This window comes from Thamnophis elegans, chromosome 13, assembly GCF_009769535.1.
Source record: "Thamnophis elegans isolate rThaEle1 chromosome 13, rThaEle1.pri, whole genome shotgun sequence".
Taxonomy (NCBI): Eukaryota; Metazoa; Chordata; class Lepidosauria; order Squamata; family Colubridae; genus Thamnophis; species Thamnophis elegans.
This window is the reverse complement of record NC_045553.1, coordinates 26,439,188-26,458,984: the sequence shown is the minus strand read 5'-3', so window position 1 is coordinate 26,458,984 and position 19,797 is coordinate 26,439,188. Positions and strand designations below refer to the sequence as shown.

Here is a 19,797-nt window from a genome sequence, read left to right as displayed (position 1 = left end):
GGCTCACTATCAAAGTTGGGCTGAAGTTGTGGGTGTCTCTGTGACATTTCAAGAGTAGATATTTTGAGTTTAACTGGTGGAACTAAAAGCTAAATCTGTGGCTTGAATTATAGAGTAGTGGGTTCCAATCTTTGCACTGAAGGGTGCTGAGGATCCCTCAGGGCATGGAAAGTGGGGGGGGTGTTTGTGTGGCCAACTTGTAATGATAACACAGGACCTCCTAATATTTTGGCATCCTCCGTCGAAAATATTGTGAGAGTTTGATGCTCTTTATTCCAGTCCCTTAGTTTAAAGCAAGGGTCAGCAACCTGCAGCTCTGGAGCCACATGTGACTCTTTCATCCCTGGGCTGCGGCTCCCTGTCACCAGTCGGCACCACAATTTTGAGAGGAGCTTCCGGTTAGGAGGGGGAAGCCAGGAGGAGACTCTATGGCAAGGGACGGGCATACAAATAAACTAATCTGAATCTGAATCTGAATCTTCCGCTCAGCTCCATAATTGATAGGGCTTTCGGTTAGGACAGGCAGAGGAAAAAGGATACCGTGCTAGGAGAAGATTCTATGGTGGGGAAACTGGACCTCCGGTCGGCTCCAGAATTGAAGGCTGGGGGCTTCCGGTTAGGAGCTTTGTGGCTCTTTGAGTGTTTAAGGTTCCGACTCCTGGTTTAAAAGTAATGATAATCATCATAGCATAAAGGCAGGCTAAATTCTTGAAGACAACAGAATGCAGCCAACAATGAAAATTTGACAAAGGCAGCAACATCAAGAGAAGGTTACAAATACTTGGGTATTTTGGAACCTTCCGATTGATTAAGAATCAAGTCTAAGAATACTTCTACCCAATATATCAAGATATATCTCAGTTGCTTCCATTGACTGATGGTGATGTTATTAATGCTGGTGGTATTCAGGTGGTGCTCCAGTTGTTTAGGGATTGCACCCAAAGCAACCATTATTATAATTATTCATTAATATTCTTCATTATTCTTATTTACTACCGGTATTAACTATTACTATTTCTGGGGTGCAGTGGCGTAAGGGATGGGATGGGATGGGATGGGATAGAATAGAATAAAATAGAAAATAGGGGATGCAGTGGCTCTGTGGCTAAGACGCTGAACTTGTTGATCAGAAAGGTCGGCAGTTCAACGGTTCGAATCCTTAGTGCCGCATAACGGAGTGAGCTCCCGTTACTTCTCCCAGTTTCTGCCAACCTAGCAGTTCAGAAGCACATAAAAATGCAAGTAGAAAAATAGGAACCACCTTTGGTGGGAAGATAACAGCATTCCGTGCACCTTCAGCTTTTAGACATGCCAGCCACATGACCAGAGAGATGTCTTCAGACCGCACTGGCTCTTTGGCTTTGAAATGGAGATGCACCCGCTAGAGTCGAGAATGACTAGCACATATGTGCGAGGAGAACCTTTACCTTTTGGAATAGAATAGAACTCTATCTTGGAGGTCTTCTAGTCCAGCCCCCTGCTCAAGTGCTCTCAGACAAGTGTCTGCCCAATCTCTTCTTAAAAAGCTGCAGTGATGGAGCGCTCACGATTTCTGGAGGGAAGCTGTTTCACTGGTTAACTGTCCTTACTGTTAGGAAATTTCTCCTTATTTCCAGGTTGTTTCTCTCTTTCATCAGTTTCTTAACTTTTTCAGTTAAGATGCTAGACTTGTTGACTGAAAGGTTCAAAACCCAAGTACCATGTGACAGGGTGAACTCCCATTCCCACCTCAGCCCCTGCCCACCTAGCAGCTCAAAATCTTGCAAATGCAAGTAGATAAATAGGTACCACTTTGGTGGGAAGATAACAGTGTTCTGTGCACCTTAGCATATAGTCACGTCAGCCACGTGACCAAGGAAGTATGTTCGGACAGTGCTGGCTCCCTCAGCTAGGAAATTGAGATTAGCACCTAGGTTCAGATGTGATTGGACAGGGGAAATCTTTATCTTTTTAACCTGTATTACAATTTCTGGGAATTTGTCTTTAATTTATTTGAAGACTCCTCATTATCCAGAGTTGCTTGCTGAGCTAAGCAGCCCTACGAATTGAATGAATACGGATGAATAAATGCATGTGTAACTAGTTAAAAAGGAAGCAGGGAAGGGAGTAGGATGGAAGAGAATGTCAACTCTACTGCTTCCAAGAGAAGTTGATTACACAGGATGTCCAGGAGCTTCTTGGAAGCTAGGTACCCAAAAGCTATGCTTTGCTTGCTTTCACTCACTCACCGTAGCTCTTTCCATTTCATGTTCCAGAAATTCTTACAAGTTGCATTCCAGGAAGGGCTACGTTGCTCTTCCTTCCCTTGTGTGTTCCTTACTGTGCAAAGATTTGGCGTTCTCTTGAGTATTTTCCCCTTCAAGGCAGTTTATAATAGCAAAGCAAATTAAGACACAATGGGTAAGCTAGCAATTTAATTTCACAATATTTTGCAGCAAAGAGTCAGAGCAAATATTAAGGTAAGAGTAAAGGTTCCCCTCGCACATATGTGCTAGTTGTTCCTGACTCAAGGGGGCAGTGCTCATCTCTGTTTCAAAGCCAAAGAGCCAGGGCTGTCCGAAGATGTCTCCATGGTCATGTGGCCGGCATGACTAAACACCAAAGGCGCACAGAACGCTGTTATCTTCCCACCAAAGTGGTCCCTATTTTTCTACTTGTATTTTTACATGCTTTCGAATTACTAAGTTGGCAGAAGCTGGGACAAGTAACGGGAGCTCACTCTGTTATGTGGCACTAGGAATTCCAACCGCTGAACTGCCGACCTTTCTGATCGCCAAGCTCAGTGTCTTAGCCACTGAGCCCTACAGCAAATATTAGCTGTCCCTTAAATATTAGCACCTTGTCAGGTGAAGATGATGTTTCTACAGCATGTGTTGTGTTTCTGTTTTCGTGACGAGCATTCAAATATTTGCATCCTAGAGAGCTGAGCAATACTTTTTATAATGCATAAATGGTCATTCTTGATTTAGGGAGGATCTGCAATCCTTGGACTAGCCAGTCCAATGCCTTTGTTGGAAGAATCAGTTCCCCTTCTTCTGCCTGGACTCCTATAGATTTGGTTATGGCTTTAAATGCCATAGAAAATGCAAAACTAAGGATTTTCTGAAAATTGGTTTGGTTTTAATTACAGTTTTCAGGGTTGCTGGCTGTAAAAAGGTGGAATTGTAGATGCATGGCCAAAATGTATTGGTCCTTTGGCATTGTGATCTCAGAATGGGAACAGGATCTCGAATTTGCTAGGAACTGAACTGAAAAAGAAATAAATCCAGTCTGGCGCAAAGGAGCTGCACATTGTTACCCGTTCCGTTCAGCTGAACCATATGATTTTTATTCTTTATATGGCAGACAAATGGGAGGTTATTTGAGTACCCCTTAGATTATATGAGCTCCAATTGGTTTGGCAAAATCTGTGCGCCGAGAGAGAGAGAGAGACAGAGAGTGTACTAGAAAGAGAACTTTCAAAAGAAGCTTGAGATTAAAACAATTTATGTAATAATATTTTTTTAAAGAATCTCTAGCACATGCAGCAGACTTTATGGAGACCAGATGTTTAAACATTATAGTTGCCAGCTGAGATGATGGAAGAAGGAGAGGCCAGGAGCAACCGTCCATCATAGTAGTCATTTTTCCTCTATACCAGAGGTCTCCAAACTTGGCAACTTGTGGACTTCAACTCCCAGAATTCCCCAGTCAGTTATGGGAAATCTGCTGGCTTCCCACAAGCAAAGTCAACGGGGAAGCCAGCAGGAAGTCAAAAGTTTCAGGTTATGAAAGATCCTCATTTAAATAACTTGCTCAATCCTTACTTAAGAGTGTCAAGCAGGGCATCCGGGATGATCATCGCTAAGTGGCACAGTCATATGGTTTTTCAGTTTACACCCACATTGCTTAATGATGGAGTTTCCAGTCCCAGTTAGCATTGTTAAACGAAGACTGCCTTTAGTAAAATTCCATGGTGGCTGTTTTTAGGATTATTTTTTTTCTTCACACTTCTGCAAACATCCATATGAACTTCCTGAAAGCAGGTGGAGAACTAATGACGTTTTTGAAGTACAGTGTGATCCAGCTTCCATGAGGAAAATGGATAGTCCATGAAGATGGTTATTTTTAAGACTGTGGCCAGATCCTAGAGCCTTGATGGTAAACCTAGATCAGTGATGGCAAACCTTTCCAGCACTGAGTGCCCAAACCAGAATGTGCGTGCATGGATATGCATGTGTGTTCACCGGAGCACCAGAAACCCAAACACTAGCTGGCCAACATGTGCATGTCTGTTTTTTGGGCAGTTTTGGCCATTTTTAGGCCATTTTCAAGCCATTTTCAGGGCCATTTTTGGTCTAAAAAATGGCCTGGAAAATGGCCCCCAAAACAGCTGTTTTTCAGGTGGTTTTCTAGTGCTCCAGCACCCATGAAGACCAGCTGGTCGGTGTGCATGTGCATGCCGAAAACTGGAAGAGCAGCTGGCCATAATGCGCCTGCCCACAGAGAGGACTCTACATGCCACCTCTGGCACACATGTCATAGGTTCTCCATCACGGACCTAGATGGTATCATACAGGACAAATAACTTTGGACAATGAATTGGGGCAATGATTGAATTCTTGTCCCTAACACCAAGAGACAGTTTGGTGTAGTGCTTAAAGTACTGGATTAGAAAATGGGAGACTGTCAGTTCTATCCTTCCTTAAGTGGAAAAAAAACCAGCTGGGGGAGTTGGGCCACCTTGATTCAGTATCTCTTTAACATTATATCTAAAAATATTTTTTTAAATGTAGGGTTGGCCATGGATATCTCTTTGCCTTCTCTGGTTGAAGAGGAATTCTTAGCTCCTCCTCCTTCTATCTTCTATCTTCTATCTTCTATCTCTATCTTCTTCTTCTTCTTTTTCTTTCTTTCTTTCTTTCTTTCTTTCTTTCTTTCTTTCTTTCTTTCTTCTATATATATAAAAATGGCTGTGTGTGTGTATGCGTGTGTGTGTGTGTGTGTTCCAACATAACTCTGGAATGCCTTGAGCAACTTCAACCAAACTTGGTACACAGAGGCCTTACTCTCTGGAAACAAATACTGTAGGGGTAAGACACCCCTAACCCCACTCTGGTGTGTGTGTGTTCTGTTAAGATACAGCCTGTTGTGCCTTAATTTGGCTTCTACCATACTGCCATAAAATGAATTCTACTGTACAGCGCAGTGGAGTTGCCATGGTAATGGCACAGTACTTCACAAGGGGGGCTCCATCTGGCAAGGGGGAAAATCCAACATTTAAAATTATGTTTGGTCTGGACATTTCCCCCCTATAAATAAATATCCAGGCAATGCCGGGTTATTGGCTAGTTGTTCATAAAACATTGAATTTCTTTTTTTGTGTGTCAGTTGAGGCATTTCTTTGAAGTCCTTCTTTAAAGACACTTTTTACTGCTTTAGTATGGGGGGGGGGATGTAAATATACAAAAGCACATCAAGTTCCAAAGAGAAAATCTTCCAGATCAGTGTTTCTTAACCTTGGCAACTTGAAGATGTCCGGACTTCAACTCCCAGAATTCCCCAGCCAGCATTCGCTGGCTGGGGAATTCTGGGAGTTGAAGTCCAGACATCTTCAAGTTGCCAAGGTTGAGAAACACTGCTCCAGATTCATTCTTATGCAACCCTTAAGCCCTCACCCCCAGCACAAATTTACAGATGCTTAAAAGTAAGTTGGATTTAAAAGGGGGTCTTTAAATGCCTTCTTTGTGCCCCAATCTGTGCAGTTTGATGAATGATAATGCATACGTTGTACTGTAAAGATTGCATTTTCTACTGTACTTGAATATGTCAGTTAGAGTTAAGGAAAATGGATATAAAGTGATATGGAGATGCTACCTAAGACCACATAAATTAAATCAAAAAGGTGGTAAATATACAAATATTTGTTGGAGGTGCAAGAAAGAGGATGGAACATACAAACATATGTGGTGGGATTGTGAGAGTGCACAAAAAATATGGGTGTTTAAGAGAAATTAGAGTACTGTTGAATGTAAATTTAGACATGTCACCAAGGATTGCATTATTGTTGCTGGGTATATAAATGAAACCAAAAAGGAATTGATTGTAAATTTGATGATGGGAGCTAGATTAATGATAGCTAAATATTGGGGATGAAATTGGGATATTCAAAGAAATGAGTGGTATAATGAAATTTGGAGTATGGCAACAAATGATAAATTAACAATGGAAATTAAACTTTAAAAAGGGATGATTAAAGTAAATAATTAGGATGAAATATGGGGGGATTTTATAAAATCAGGGTTGATGAAAGGCAAAGGGAATAAACCTACTCAAGAATATATGTTGTTTTGGAGGGGATAAAGGCACAGTTGGAATATACTGTATATCTTTTAGTTGTTATAGACGATGAAATATAAGGTGTGGGGGGGGACCACTCTCGGGGAGAGTGTACTGTAATATGTTTTTTCCCTTTTTCTTTTGTCTTTCTTTTTTTGTATTCAGTTGTATATATACTGTTTGTATTATTTGTGTTTAAAAATAAGACTAATTTTAAAAAAAGACTGCTCTCTAAATCCATTCAGTTTGAAAATGTAAGTCCCTTTTTCTCCTTCTGTTTTCCAGCTGCCTTTATAGGAGATATCGCCTTGGATGAAGAAGACCTGAAGATGTTCCAGGTGGACAGAATTGTGGACCTCACACGGCATAAAATTGAAAGAACTGCTACGAATACTTCAGGTAGGGCTGCTAACCTTCCCAATGTTAGAGATGGAGATACAGGTAGTCCTTGAGTCATGAGCAAAATTGAGCCCAAATTTTCTGCTGTTCGGTGAGACATTTGTTAAGTGAGTTTTGCCCCGTTTTACGACCTTTCTTGCCACTTTGTGGGAGCTTCATCCCTGGAGGCTTTCAAGAAGAGACTGGACTGCCATCTGTCAGAAATGATGTAGGGTTTCCTGCTTGGGTGGGAGTTTGGACTAGAAGACCTACAAGGTCCCTTCCAACTCTGCTAATCTGTTAATCTTAATAGCATCTATTAATTTTAAAACCAAGTCTGTGTACAGTAAACTTACAGGCTGTTTGCTTTTCTAGTAGAAATGAAGTTATGTTAACATTTGCCTCTCTCACCGTCCATAAATCCCTTTAATTGAGTTGTCGATATAATTAACTTTTACATTTATTCTTCGCTGCCAACCACAACTTGCATTATTAAGACTTCAGTCCCGGACTTAATAATTTAAAACAGTGGCTGAAAATTGTGGAATGGCTACCCAATTAAAATATGTAGGACTACGCTAGTGTTTGTATTAAGAGTTTGTTTATGGTACTTCTAGAGTAGGAGTGTCAAACTGAAAGCCGGTGGGCTGGATCTGGCCTGCGGGATGCTTAGATCTGGCCTGTGGTGCTGTGGCCCACCAGCAGCCAGTGGACCTGGCGGCAGACTCGGACAGTGAGGAAGTTGGGGAGGAACATGGGCCCGTCCTGGGGTCTGGGGAAGGCTCTGATGAGGGCTCTCTGTTGGTGACAGAGATAGAGCCAGGGCGGTCCGACAGTTATCAGCTATCTTCAGAGTCGGAGATAAGTGGGGCAGAAGAACAGGTGGAGCCTGTTCCTGATGTGCGCATGCGCAGAGCTGTCAGGAGAAGGGAGCAATTAAGGAACAGCAGTCGACTAGGGAGTAAAGACACAAGGGACGCTGAATGGCCCCTCCCATAGTGAATAAGTGAGAACCTTCTCTGTGGCTGCTCCGACCCTCTGGAACGAACTCCCCGTGGAGATTCGCACCCTCACCACCCTCCAGGCCTTCCGCAAAGCCCTTAAAACCTGGCTGTTCCGACAGGCCTGGGGCTAAAGAACCGTGCCCCTATCTCGAATGGTATGATTGTTGCGCTTTTAAATTATGTATTGTTTTGTGTTGTTGTCAAATTGTTTGTATCCTCCCTTCCCTTGTTTTGAGTTGTGAGCCACCCTGAGTCCCCCCTTGGGGGAAAAGGGCGGCATACAAATGAAATAAACATAACACAAACATAACATAACAAACATAAACAGGAATTAATATTAGCCAAATAAAAAGGGGGGGGTTGGGACAAGGAGTCTGTTTCATGATTTGGTGAAGCCTAGGTCACAATACTTGACGTGTATTCTTATAAACTGGCCTGTGGTGCCTCTGCCAGTGAAAACAGAGCTGCGCGCAGCCCTCCCAAGCTCACTTTTAGGCTGCAACAGCCTCTTGCAGCCCTCTGCCAGTGAAAATGGAGCTTGGGAGGGCCACACAAGCACCGTTTTTGCTGGCAGAGCACTCTGGCCACTATAGGCGCCCCTGACACAAGTGAGTGACATTGGGCTGGCCACATCCACCCTGGCCACGCCCACCCCCGAGGTCAAACACAACCCTGATGTGGCCCTCAATGAAATCAAGTTTGACACCCTTGTTCTAGACAATCAGTTTTTCCATCTCCTAAAATTTAATGTCGAATTCAATATTGAACAGAGCCGGGACAAACTATTTTATTAAAGTATCAGCTTTTTTTCAACATCTACAGCACCTGCAGAAAAGGTACTTGGTTTTTCTTGGTTTATACTGGACAGAGATGGTCCAGTCCATCTGCCTCAGTTATTGGCAAGCAACACCAAAAAGACAAATGTGTTACTTCCTTAAGAAAGGGCGAACATAGTCAGCCACAAGGCTCTCAATTCTTCACCATTGTGACACTGTTTGTCTCCCGTATTCTGTTTGCCACATTCAGGCTGCCCAATTAAAGACCCCTTTTGTGGATTGCCGTTGTTGTGGCCCGCCAGCGGCCACCGGAGCTGGCAGCAGATTTGGACAGTGAGGAGGTTGGGGAGGAACATGGGCCAGTTCTGGAGTCTGGGGAAGGCTCTGATGAGGGCTCTGTGTCGGAGGCAGAGAGGGTGCCAGAGCCGTATGCCAGTTATCAGCTGCCTTCAGAGTCAGACATCAGTGAGGCAGACAAACAATTGGAGCCTGTTCCCAGTGTGCACATGTGCAGAGTTGCCAGACGAAGGGAACAGCTAAAGAACAGGGGAGAACTTGGGAGTAAAGCCACAGGTGGATGATGAATGGCCCTTCTCAGAGGAAATAAAAGAGAAGCAAAAGGGGAGTGGAGTTTGCAGGAGACCATGAGTTCGCTTCATTGGTTCGTGGCTCTCTGACTCCTTGCCAGGTTTTGCAGATCTCGGCCTGGCAGCTCTCCAAGCCAGATAAGGTCTGTGACTGTAAATCCTCCCTTGAAAGACTGCTGGATGTGAAGGAGCAGAATTCATAGTAAATTAATAAAAGGGGTTTTGTGGGTACCAGGAGTTTTGTTCATGCTCTTGGGAAGCCTCGGTCAGAACAATTTGCCTCTTGAAAAAGCACCTTTGGTTCTCTGCCTTTAGATAACTTTGGACTTGTTTAGCTTTTTGTAAGCAGGGATTATAGCTGCCTCAGTCTTCATATAATAAAAAGGACTGAAAACCTTTTTCTAGAAGAATGCAAAGCTCCTAGGGAGATATAATAGATTTGGATAAGGCACTTATAAATCATCCTTACCCTTCAATGTAAATCCTCGACTTACAAAAGTTCGTTTAGAGATCGTTCAAAGTTACAACACTGAACTTGTGATCGTTTTTCACAGTTACAACATTCGCAGTGTCCCCATGATCAAATTCAGACGCTTGCCAATTGGTTCATATTTATGACCGTTGCTGTATCCCAAAATCGTCTGGACCTTCTGATGAGGGAAGCCAGATTCACTTAACAACCAGGCTACTAACTTATCAACTGCAGCGATTCACTTAATAACTGTGGCAAGAAAGCTCAAAAACCAGGGGCAAAGCTCACTTCATAAATGTTTCACTTAACAACAGACATGTTGGAGTCAATTGGGGTCGTATGTCGAAGACTACCTTTTGCAGAGAAGGCCTTTCCCGGGGGCTTAACCAAAGATGACGAAAGAGATGGGAAAAGTCACTGCAGGAACAACAAACAGAGTGTGAAAGCAGAGTGTTGCATCCATCATGTTGCTGTGAACAGAAAATCAGACATTTGCCATACTACTGTTAGCTCAGCTGCTGTTCCTGCTGAGATTTGAAAGCGGGGCGCAGTCACCCTGGCACACGTCCACTGATAACATTGGCAGGATCCTGGGTCACCAGGAAAAAAAAGACAAAAGTAGCAAAGATACCGACCATCTTTGAGGAAGGGCAAGTGAGCGACTGTGGGGTTTTTTAAAGTAGAATTTAGGACAATTATGTGAAGGATTCTTCCCCGACTCAAGAAATCTCCCTACCATTGACATTTGCTCAACTGTAGAGTAATGTCCGCAAGAAAAAATATATACCCTATTTTTTTGACTATATGATGCACTTTTTTGTCTCCCAAAAGAGGGTGAAAATGTTTGTGTGTCTTATAGACTGAAAAATATGGTACATAATGACCCGCCAGCCATTTTTTGGCCTCTGCACGTCCCTTTTTCAGGCCTTTTTTCCGGCCCATTTTGGAGGCTTTTCTTGGTCTGTTTTCGAGGCTTTTCTTGGCCTGTTTTTCTCAAAAAAAAAAAATGGGCCCCAAAAGCATGAAAAGCCTCAAAAATGGGCCAAAAAAAGGCTTGAAAATGGGTAGAAAAAAGGCTGGAAAAGGGCCAAAAAAAGGCCACAAAAAGGGCTGAAAATGAGGCGCACATGTGTCAAAAACCGTTTTTGTTATTGTTTCCCTCTTCTAAATTTAGGTGCGTCTTATAGTCAGGTGCATTTTATCATTCAAAAAATAAGGGAAGGGTCAAGAAAAGCCCCCCCAAATGGGCAAGAAAAGCCCCCAAAATGAGCCAAAAAGCCCTCAAAATGGGCCAAAAAAGGCTCAAAAATTGATAGAAAAAAGGCTGGAAAGGGGCCGAAAAAAGGCCCCTAAAAAGGGCTGAAAATGAGGCTCACAGAGGTCAAAACCCATTTTTGTTGTTGTTTTCCTAAATTTAGGTGCGTCTTATAGTCAGGTACATCTTATAATCCGGTATGGACACTTTGGGGTCCTTCTTGACTCCTGGCAACCCCCTGGACCAATCCCCAAGCGTCTGACTTTTGGTTGCATGATCCTGGGGAGCCTGCAACGATCATGTGAAAAATGGTCGTAAGACCCATTTTTCAGAGCCACTGTAATTTCAAACAGTCCCTAAACAAACTGTTGTAAGTTCAAGGACCCTCTGTGACCTAAAAAATAAAAAGTGAGATGATTTCTCAGCCTGGTCTTGCAGGAAGACCTCTGAGTTCTCCTCCCCCAGGAGATCCCCTTAAATGAGGCTACTAGTTGACTCTTCAAAGTTACAACGGCAATGAAAAAAGTGACTTATGACCCTTTTTCACAGTTACGACCTTTGAGGAATCCCTGAGATCATGTGATCAAAATTTAGATGCTTGGCAACTGGTTCATACTTATGTCCCAAAGGTCATATGATCCCTTTTTTTGAACTTCTGATATGCAAAGTCAGTGGGGAAAGCAGATTCACTTAACAACTGGGCTAGTAACTTACCGACTGCAGTGATTCACTTGACAACTGAGGCAAGAAAGGTCATAAAATGAAGCAAAACTCTCTTTAACAAATATCTCATTTAACAACAGAAATGTTGGACTCGGTTGTGGTCGTAAGGGACTACCTGTATTTGCTAATTTCAAAAGAGCAGACAGGTCTTCTCATTTCAGTTATATCCAGACAACCAATTCAAATCTATCTCCCACCTTCTGGTTTTCCAAACCTTACTATCAGAAGTAAAGGTAAAGGTTCCCCTCGCACATATGCGCTAGACATTCCCGACTCTAGGGGGCGGTGCTCATTTGTGTTTCAAAGCCAAAGAGCCAGCACTGTCCGAAGACGTCTCTGTGGTCATGTGGCCGGCATGACTAAACACCAAAGGTGTACGGAATGCTGTTCCCTTCCCACCAAAGGTGGTTCCTATTTTTCTACTTGCATTTTTTACATGCTTTTGAACTGCTAGGTTGACAGAAGCTGGGAAACTGCTAGGTTGACAGAAGCTGGGAGCTCACTCCATTACGCGGCACTAGGGATTCGAATTGCCGACCTTTCTGATCGACAAGTTCAGCGTCTTAGCCACTGAGCCACCGCATCCCAGAACAAATACTTAAATTCTTTTAAACTGGTTTTGAGCTTGCAGAACAAAACTCTTAACTGTATCTTTGGTTAAATAAGCCAATTATGATTTGTGCAAGTTGGGGGTTAACCAATCTGCCTAGCCTAAGACATCCAATTTACTGTCTATCTTAGAAACCATTTCAATTTGGCACAAGGGTGACAGAGAAAGTGAAATCCCTTGGCAGTAGCTGGCTCAATTGTCTGTTTCAGGAGGCTGCAGTGGATTGACATGCCCATGATACAGGAGGGTTCAGAATATTTTACAAGCTCTTGAGAATCTCTTAGTCTGTAGGACTAGCGGAAAAATTGAGACAATATAAGAGGCAGGATAATTTCACCCATTTGGTTAAAAAAAAAAGATCATGGGATTTTAAAGGGAAGTAGACACAAGGAAGAACCTTAACTGATTTTCTCAAACCTGTGTAAGCCCAATCAGAGTTGTAGACAAGTTGGCATTAAATAAATAAATTGCAAGCAGAATTCAATCTGGGTGGGTCATTGGGACCTGAAGTTTAATCTTCCAAGTTTTGGTATTCGTGCTGGAGTCCATCCTCAGGGCACATCTCTCTAGCAAGTGCTGTCAGTTCACTCAAGATGTCCCAAAAGTGCTTTTTCAAGAGGCAACTGGAATTTCTAGTTTCAACAGAGGGTAAAAGAATGATGAGATCCAGTGTATTGACGTTTGGACTTAGGAAGAAGGCCCTGCTTTCTAAACCTCGCCAGCACAAGTTGATCATCCAATGACCTTTGGAAGATCAACACAAATGTATTTTTAGCAGATTTGGGTTCGTGCAACAGGTTATGCCATGGAGAAGAAGGGCAACTTTACAAGTTGACATGGTGCTCACAAATCAAGGGATCAAAGAATGGAATTTTGAAATATGCATACCACTAAAAAGAGGATGTGTGCCAAATTATAAACATGAAAGATGTTTATTGGAATGTAATTATCAATATCAGCAAATATTAAATGAAGTGTGCTCAGATGCTGAAATACACCACGTAAATTAATTAGGGAGAGTGGAAAGGAAAAGTAGAGGTAAGGTGAAAGAGAGGAGACAGGAGAGAGGGAAGTAGAAGGGAGAGGAGATGTAGGAGAAAAAGAAGGAGTGGAAAGAGGAGAGAGGAGAAGGAGAGAGGAAGGGGAAGTAGAGAAGAAAGGGATGGCAGAGGGAACAAAGGAGGTAGGGAGGAGGAGAGAGGGAGAGGAGATAGGACGGCGGTGAAATAGGGTATAATATGGTGTATTGAAAGCAGAAGAGCAAATAGCTGTTCTGGGTTGAGGGATTTATATAAGAATGGACAATATAAAAAAATTATGTTCAGATGTAATGGTATACTGGTGGTTATGCAAAGGGTTCATGCAACAGGTTGTGACCTGGGGAAGAAGCGGTGCTCACAAATCAGGGATGTCAAACTCAATTTCATTGAGGGCTGCATAAGGGGTGTGGCTGACCTCAAAGGGCTGACTGGATGGGTGTAGCCAACTGGGTGGGCGTGGCCAGCTTAACGACACTCCCCAAACTGCTGGCATGTTTTCTCTTCGCACTGGGTAGACCTGGCCGAAGCCACGCTGGCCCCATGTTTCATCTTCACATTGGGTAGACTGGGCCGAAGCGACGCAGGCTGGCCCCTTATATTTCCCGCAGGCTGGATTCGGCCCATGCGCCTTGTGTTGGACACCCCTGATTTAGATTGTTGTCTCATTTCCTTAGGGTCTTGCACACAGACAAGGTGGACAACAACTGATGAGCCCCTTTTACCAGTCCACAATAGAAAGCGTCCTCACTTATTGTATCAATGAGGGGGCTCAACCAACCTCATTGTACATATGTTGTGCACTGACAAATAAATTATTATTATTATTATCATCACAGGGAAAGACGCAAACAGCACCAGCATCAGACCTAGAAGGCAGCAGAGGAGACGATGGAAACAGGGCTGGGGACGGCCTCGGAGTCGGCGGGCTGCCACTTCCCGCCCCGAGAGGGTGTGGCCAGATGGCGTAATTCCATACGCGATCAGCGGAAACTTCACTGGTGAGTTTGGAATTTGAAGAGGAGTTTGAAATGTTCCTTCGTGACAGCTTCTGTTTTGACCCAACTCTTTGCTTCTCTACACTTCGTGGGTACCATATTTTTCGGAGTATAAGAGGCACCGGAGTATAAGACACATCAAGATTTTGAAGAGGCAATTTTTTTTTTTTAAAAAAAGGTTTTTGCACTCTGCAGACCTCCCCAAAAATACGCTATTTATTGGGTGTTGTAAGACACTTGGCATGTTTCCAAGAGATGGCTTTTAATTGCGCAATCCAATTTTGTTAGTACAATTTTAACATCATTATCTTCTCTTAGTGACTATTCTGGCTTTTTCCTGCTGCTGTTCTTCCCTCTTTGTGCAAAGAGGGAGAGTCGTTATAAAAGAAAATGGCAAAATAACTGCAAATGTCTTTTCTCTGGTAGTGTTTGACAGATGCATTGTTACTCCCTGAAAATTAATATTCATAATGCCGATGCATAATATAGTGGAGTGTTTGCAGCTGGGCCTTCCTTGTTTCCCTTTCTCTTCATTCCCTTTCTCGTAGCAATTTAGAAATCCTTGAATCACAATTTGATCTTCTCTGGAGGAGCTATTGAAAAGAGGAAGCAGGCAAAGAAAGGCTGAAATGAAATGAAAGCTTTATGCAGCTGCTCCAAACGGAACATCGGGGTTAGAAATTTCTCTTATTCTGGCCAGAATCGGCAACTGCTGTCTCTTCCATTCTTTTGCATACAGCTGTATTTTACTAGATGGAATGGAAGCTTGAGGGACATTTGTTCATGAGTCTGTGAAGGATCTATTGTGCTTTGTAATCTAGCCTTGTGTGTACCTGCTCACAATGCACAGTGAGGTAGAGATTGTTGTACGCTGCCTCTTTCTGATCCACTTCTGCAATTCAACTTTAGTCTTAAGGCTAGATACAAACAAAACATTGAATAAAAGTTATACCTATCTGTCTGTCTGTCGTCTATCTCTCTATCTCTATCATCTATGCCCATGAGGATGAACCTATGACAAGCATGCCAGGAGTGGCACACTGAGCCATCTCTCTGGGCACTCCAGCCATCGCCTGTTTCTCTACTGGGTTCCGGTGTGCACATGCGCACCAACCAGCTGGTGTTTGCCTGCACGGGAGTGTTGGAAACTGGAAGAGCAGCTCCCTGGCACGCATGCTGGTCTTCGCATGTGCATATGCACCAGAAAGCAGAAGAGCAGGTGACTGATGCGCATTTGCATGCCAGAAACAGGAAGCTCAGCTTTCTGGCGTGTGCATGCGGACCAGGGAAGTGCTCTTCCGTTTTCCGGTGCTCCTGTACATGCATGCTGGGGAGCTGCTCTTCCAGTTTTCGGCACTTCCCCATGTGCAAAGACCAGCTGTTTGGCGCACATGTGCACGCCAGAACCCAGAAGAGGAATGGGCAATGGCTGGGGTGCCCGAAGAGATGGCTCTGCATTCCACTTCTAGCACACATGCCATAGGCTCACGTCATGGGCATAGATCAGGGGTGGGTTTCTCGCCCCGTTCCAACCGGTTCCAGCCGGCGGCGTCCTCGTGCACGCGCGTGGTGTACGCATGCGTACTAGCGTCTGTGCGATGCTCCAGCTGCTCCTGGAGGATCGCGCAGGTGCTGTATGCATCCTGCGCATGCATGGAAGTGCAGAACTCATCAAAACCGGGTAAGGACCGCGGGCGGGCGGGTGCGCCCTTTGCCGTTCCCGGAAGTTACTTACTTCTGGGTTCGCTGACTAACCGGTTCGCAGGGACCACCGCGAACTGGTTGAAACCCACCCCTGGCATAGATGATAGATGATAGATGATAGAAAAAGGTTCACCAACACTGATCTATGCATATGTACAGTATCTGTATATGTGAGAAAAACAATATAGTGGAGTCTAAAAAGAATTAAGAACATAGTTACTGAAACAAATCCAAATAAATTACTATTAATGAAGTTTCAGTCCTAAGTAATCGTACAACGCATCGTACAAATGGTACCACGCAACTGGAGGACTGGAGAACTTATTTTCAAGTCCTTGCCCCAAGAATAGTAGCATGAAATAGAAATCACAGTCCTTGTTCTGGATTCTTTTTCCCCGAACAAATTAATTTGCTGCCTCTCTCATCTAGTTGGCTTGCAATAAAGTAAAGGAAGAAAAATGAAAGGAGTATAAAAGAGAACAGAAGTAAAATAATAGAACAAATAGAATAAACAATGACCAAGGAACACAGCAAGAATAACTGCATCAATAAAAATGGATGGGTGGAGAGCAGGGAGAGGGAAGGAAAGTCTACCATCAATCTAGCAAGCACCTCCAGTGTGGGAGACCCCTCCCCCCATTTGGTCCCCAGGCCAACCTGCATGTATGTAAGGGTCTGTCTAGATTCCTTGTATAAGGACCAGTATACAAGTAGTTCTTGACTTATAACAACTTGTTTAGTGACCATTCAAAGTTACAACACTAAAAAAAGTGACTTATGACCAGTGGTGGTATTCAACCAGTTCGCACCTATTTGGGAGAACCGGTTGTTAACTTTCTAAGCAGTTGGGAGAACCAGTTGTTGGAAGAAAACTCCTTTGGTTTTTCTCCACTTCACAGGGCTAATGCTGTAAGGAAGGCAGGAAGGAAGCATTCTGGTGTTGTTTCTAGCCTAATCTTTATTGCCCTGCTTACAGAAACTGCCTCTCCTGTTGACCCTTATTACATTGTAACAGTTAGGACAAAGTGCCCATCAACGTCAGCGATGTTGAGTTGGCCTCTCCCACTCAGTTACACAACCACTGAGCCCCGTCTACCCAGCTGGTCCTTAGGGCAGAGAACCAGTTGTTAAATTATTTGAATCCCACCACTGCTTATGACCATTTTTTACATTTACAACAGTGATCACAAGACCAAAATGCAGATTCTTGGCCAATTAATGACTCATATTTATGACAATTGCAGTGTCCCGGAGTCATGTGATCACCTTTTGCGGCCTTCTGACAAGTAAAGTCAAGGGGAAAGCCAGATTCACTTAACAACCATGTAACTAAGTTAACAGGTGCAGTGATTCACTTAACAACTGTGGCAAGGAACGTTGTAAAATGGAGCAAAACTCAACAAGTGTCTCACTTAGCAGCATACCTTGTTTTTCAGAGTATCAGACGCACCTTAACTTTGGGGAAGGAAATCAGGAAAAAGACCCTTTCTGCCTCTTTCCCAGCAGCATCCATCAGTATTTATCTGGCTAATGTCTTTGTTGCCTCGGTCGGAGCCTGATTCCCGAAGCTGCCCGGGGAACTATGATGAAAGCCTTTTCAATGAAAGCGATTTTGGGCTGTAGCACCACAATCCCCTCCCCGATTCCAAAAAGGGTGTGTGCAGAGGCCAAACAGGTGCATCATGTTTCAGGTGTCAGGCAGTTCCAGCATTGCCACCTGAAAATGCTTTCCTTCCCAGTTTCCCGGTGCACATCGCAGAGCCACACACCCTCCTCCTCCTCTACAGACTCGCCGCCTGTTTTCTCCTGGCCTGCACCATTGGCCAGGGGAGGCAGCGAGAAAAGCAAGAGGGCAGCACAGTCAGGCAAGGGCGCAGGAGCTGGGCGTGGACAAAGGGCAGGCACAGGCAGATTAGAGGCAGCTGGCCAATTGCCGACTTGCCGGCTCAGCTGCTGGCCACTCAGAATGCACAGGCAGCAAAGGAAACCAGCATTGTGGCTCTATTAAGATGTGCATTTCACAGTGGGGCACAATTTGGGGGTGGCAGATGGGGCAGGGGATGGGGTGCCCTGGCAGCTGCTTCTTGGAGCCTTAAAATTGGACTGAGTTGGCATGCTCTGGGTCTTATCTACCAAACAATATCATGTAAGCTTCTCCACCACCGCACTTGGAACAGTATCTTCATAGATGTTCATATGGCCCTCACCCTGATCAAACTTAAATAAACTCTGAAAAGTTGGCTTTTTCCTCAGGCCATGAGTAGGGATAGGTTCAATGTTCCCTCTAATTTTTTTTCAGTGTGAGCGGAAAAGTATAGTGTTTGAGCGGCACATTTTCATGCCTGAGCACCTGAATTTTTTTCACATATGTCACCTAAGACAACAACAAAATCAGTATTATTTGAAACTCAAAGTTATGTTTATTCAAGGTACCCGCTTAATTAAAAGTGTTATATAATATCAGTATCACTTAACAACGCTCCTGCTTAGCAACCAAAATGTTGGCTCAGACAGTCTGGCATTTGAAGCACGCAAGTCTTAAAGCTGTTGTTACAAGACCCTTGCACCCCTAACCCTTTAGGGAAAAAAACCCCAGGGGTTTTCAAACGTGACAGCTTTAAGACTTGTGGACTTCAACTCCCAGAATTCCTCCCTGAGGGGAATTATATATTTGGACTGTTTCATAGTTACATTAGAGAACTACATTGTTAGAACTTAGCACAAAAGATACCTTTTATCTGAAAATCCAAATAGAGTAAACCTGCTATTATCCCAGAGCACTAATTTCATTTGTCCCAATCTGTTTTACGAGTCTGTATTAAAATAGATAGAAATATTTTCACTAAATTTTGTAGATCTATATTTCAGGAACCTATCAGAAGTTAGGGCAAGATAAGAGTGGAAGAATGAATTTTGTTGCAGGTCATGGGGATTTTTTCAGCATCTTAAAAGTGGAGCGCATGTGCATTGAACTAGCAATACCCATTTAATAACAAAAGGAAATGGCTGAATTAAATTTGGTAAAGTTGCAAGCTAGCTGTAAAAAGCTTGTGGTTTTTAAAATCATAGAATCAGAAGGGATACTGGAGGTCTTCTAGTCCAGCCCCTTGTCCAAGGCAGGAGTCTTTATATCATCTGAGACAAATGGCTGTCCAGTTTTTTGAAAACCTGCAGCAAATGAATTAAAATTCCATTGATTTTAATTGTTCTTACTGTCAGATTTCTCCTTATTTCCATCTTGAGTCTCCTGACAAGTTTCCATTGCTTCTTGTCCTGTCCTCAGGTGCTATTGCTGCCACCTCCTCCTCCTCCTCCTCCAACAGAACCAACACATTTGCTGCCCAGCGCTGCGGCTGAGGTGAAGCCGCCGAAGCTCCCGCTGGCGCCCCCGCAGCGTTGGGCGGAAATCCGGCAGTGCTGTTGGAGGAGGAGGAGGCGAACCAGCCTGCCACCGCCGGCCACCGCCAGCCCCGCCGCTCTTCCCGCCCCCTTCCCAGCCCCACAGTCCAGCGGTCGCAGCAGAAGCAGCCCCGGGTCTCCGCTGCCGCTCCCCGCATTTTCTGGACGGGGATCCCTTGGAGAGGGGATTCCTTCCTGCGAGACCCTGTCCAGAAAATGCGGGGAGCGGCAGCGGAAACCCGGAGCAGTTTCTGCTGCGACCGCTGGACTGTGGGGCTGAGAAGGGGGCGGGAAGAGCAGCGGGGCTGGCGGTGGGCGATGGTGGCAGGCTGGTTCGCCTCCTCCTCCTCCTCCAACAGGCAACAGCACTGCCGGATTCAGTTGCAGACGCCTGCAAAGGACTTCCACACGTTTCCTTAAGAAATCTCTGCACGGCAGATAAAAACTGCTGCGCGGGATTTTCTTGCAACGTGCGCGGCCGCGCACGCGCGCACCTTAGAGGGAACAGTGGATAGGTTATCTGCTAATGGATGATG

The 19,797-nt window shown here is 44.2% G+C and overlaps 1 protein-coding gene across 2 annotated transcripts in view; it reads left to right on the top strand.

Annotated features, from left to right (window-relative positions):
* Positions 1 to 19,797, top strand: part of BMP1 (bone morphogenetic protein 1) — a 198,854-nt gene that overhangs the window by 98,615 nt on the left and 80,442 nt on the right. For both annotated transcript variants that reach the window (XM_032229024.1, XM_032229025.1), the window contains exons 2-3: positions 6,604 to 6,717; positions 14,000 to 14,161. In XM_032229024.1, the coding sequence (XP_032084915.1) occupies positions 6,604 to 6,717; positions 14,000 to 14,161 (276 nt within the window). The remainder of the gene's footprint in view (positions 1 to 6,603; positions 6,718 to 13,999; positions 14,162 to 19,797) is intronic.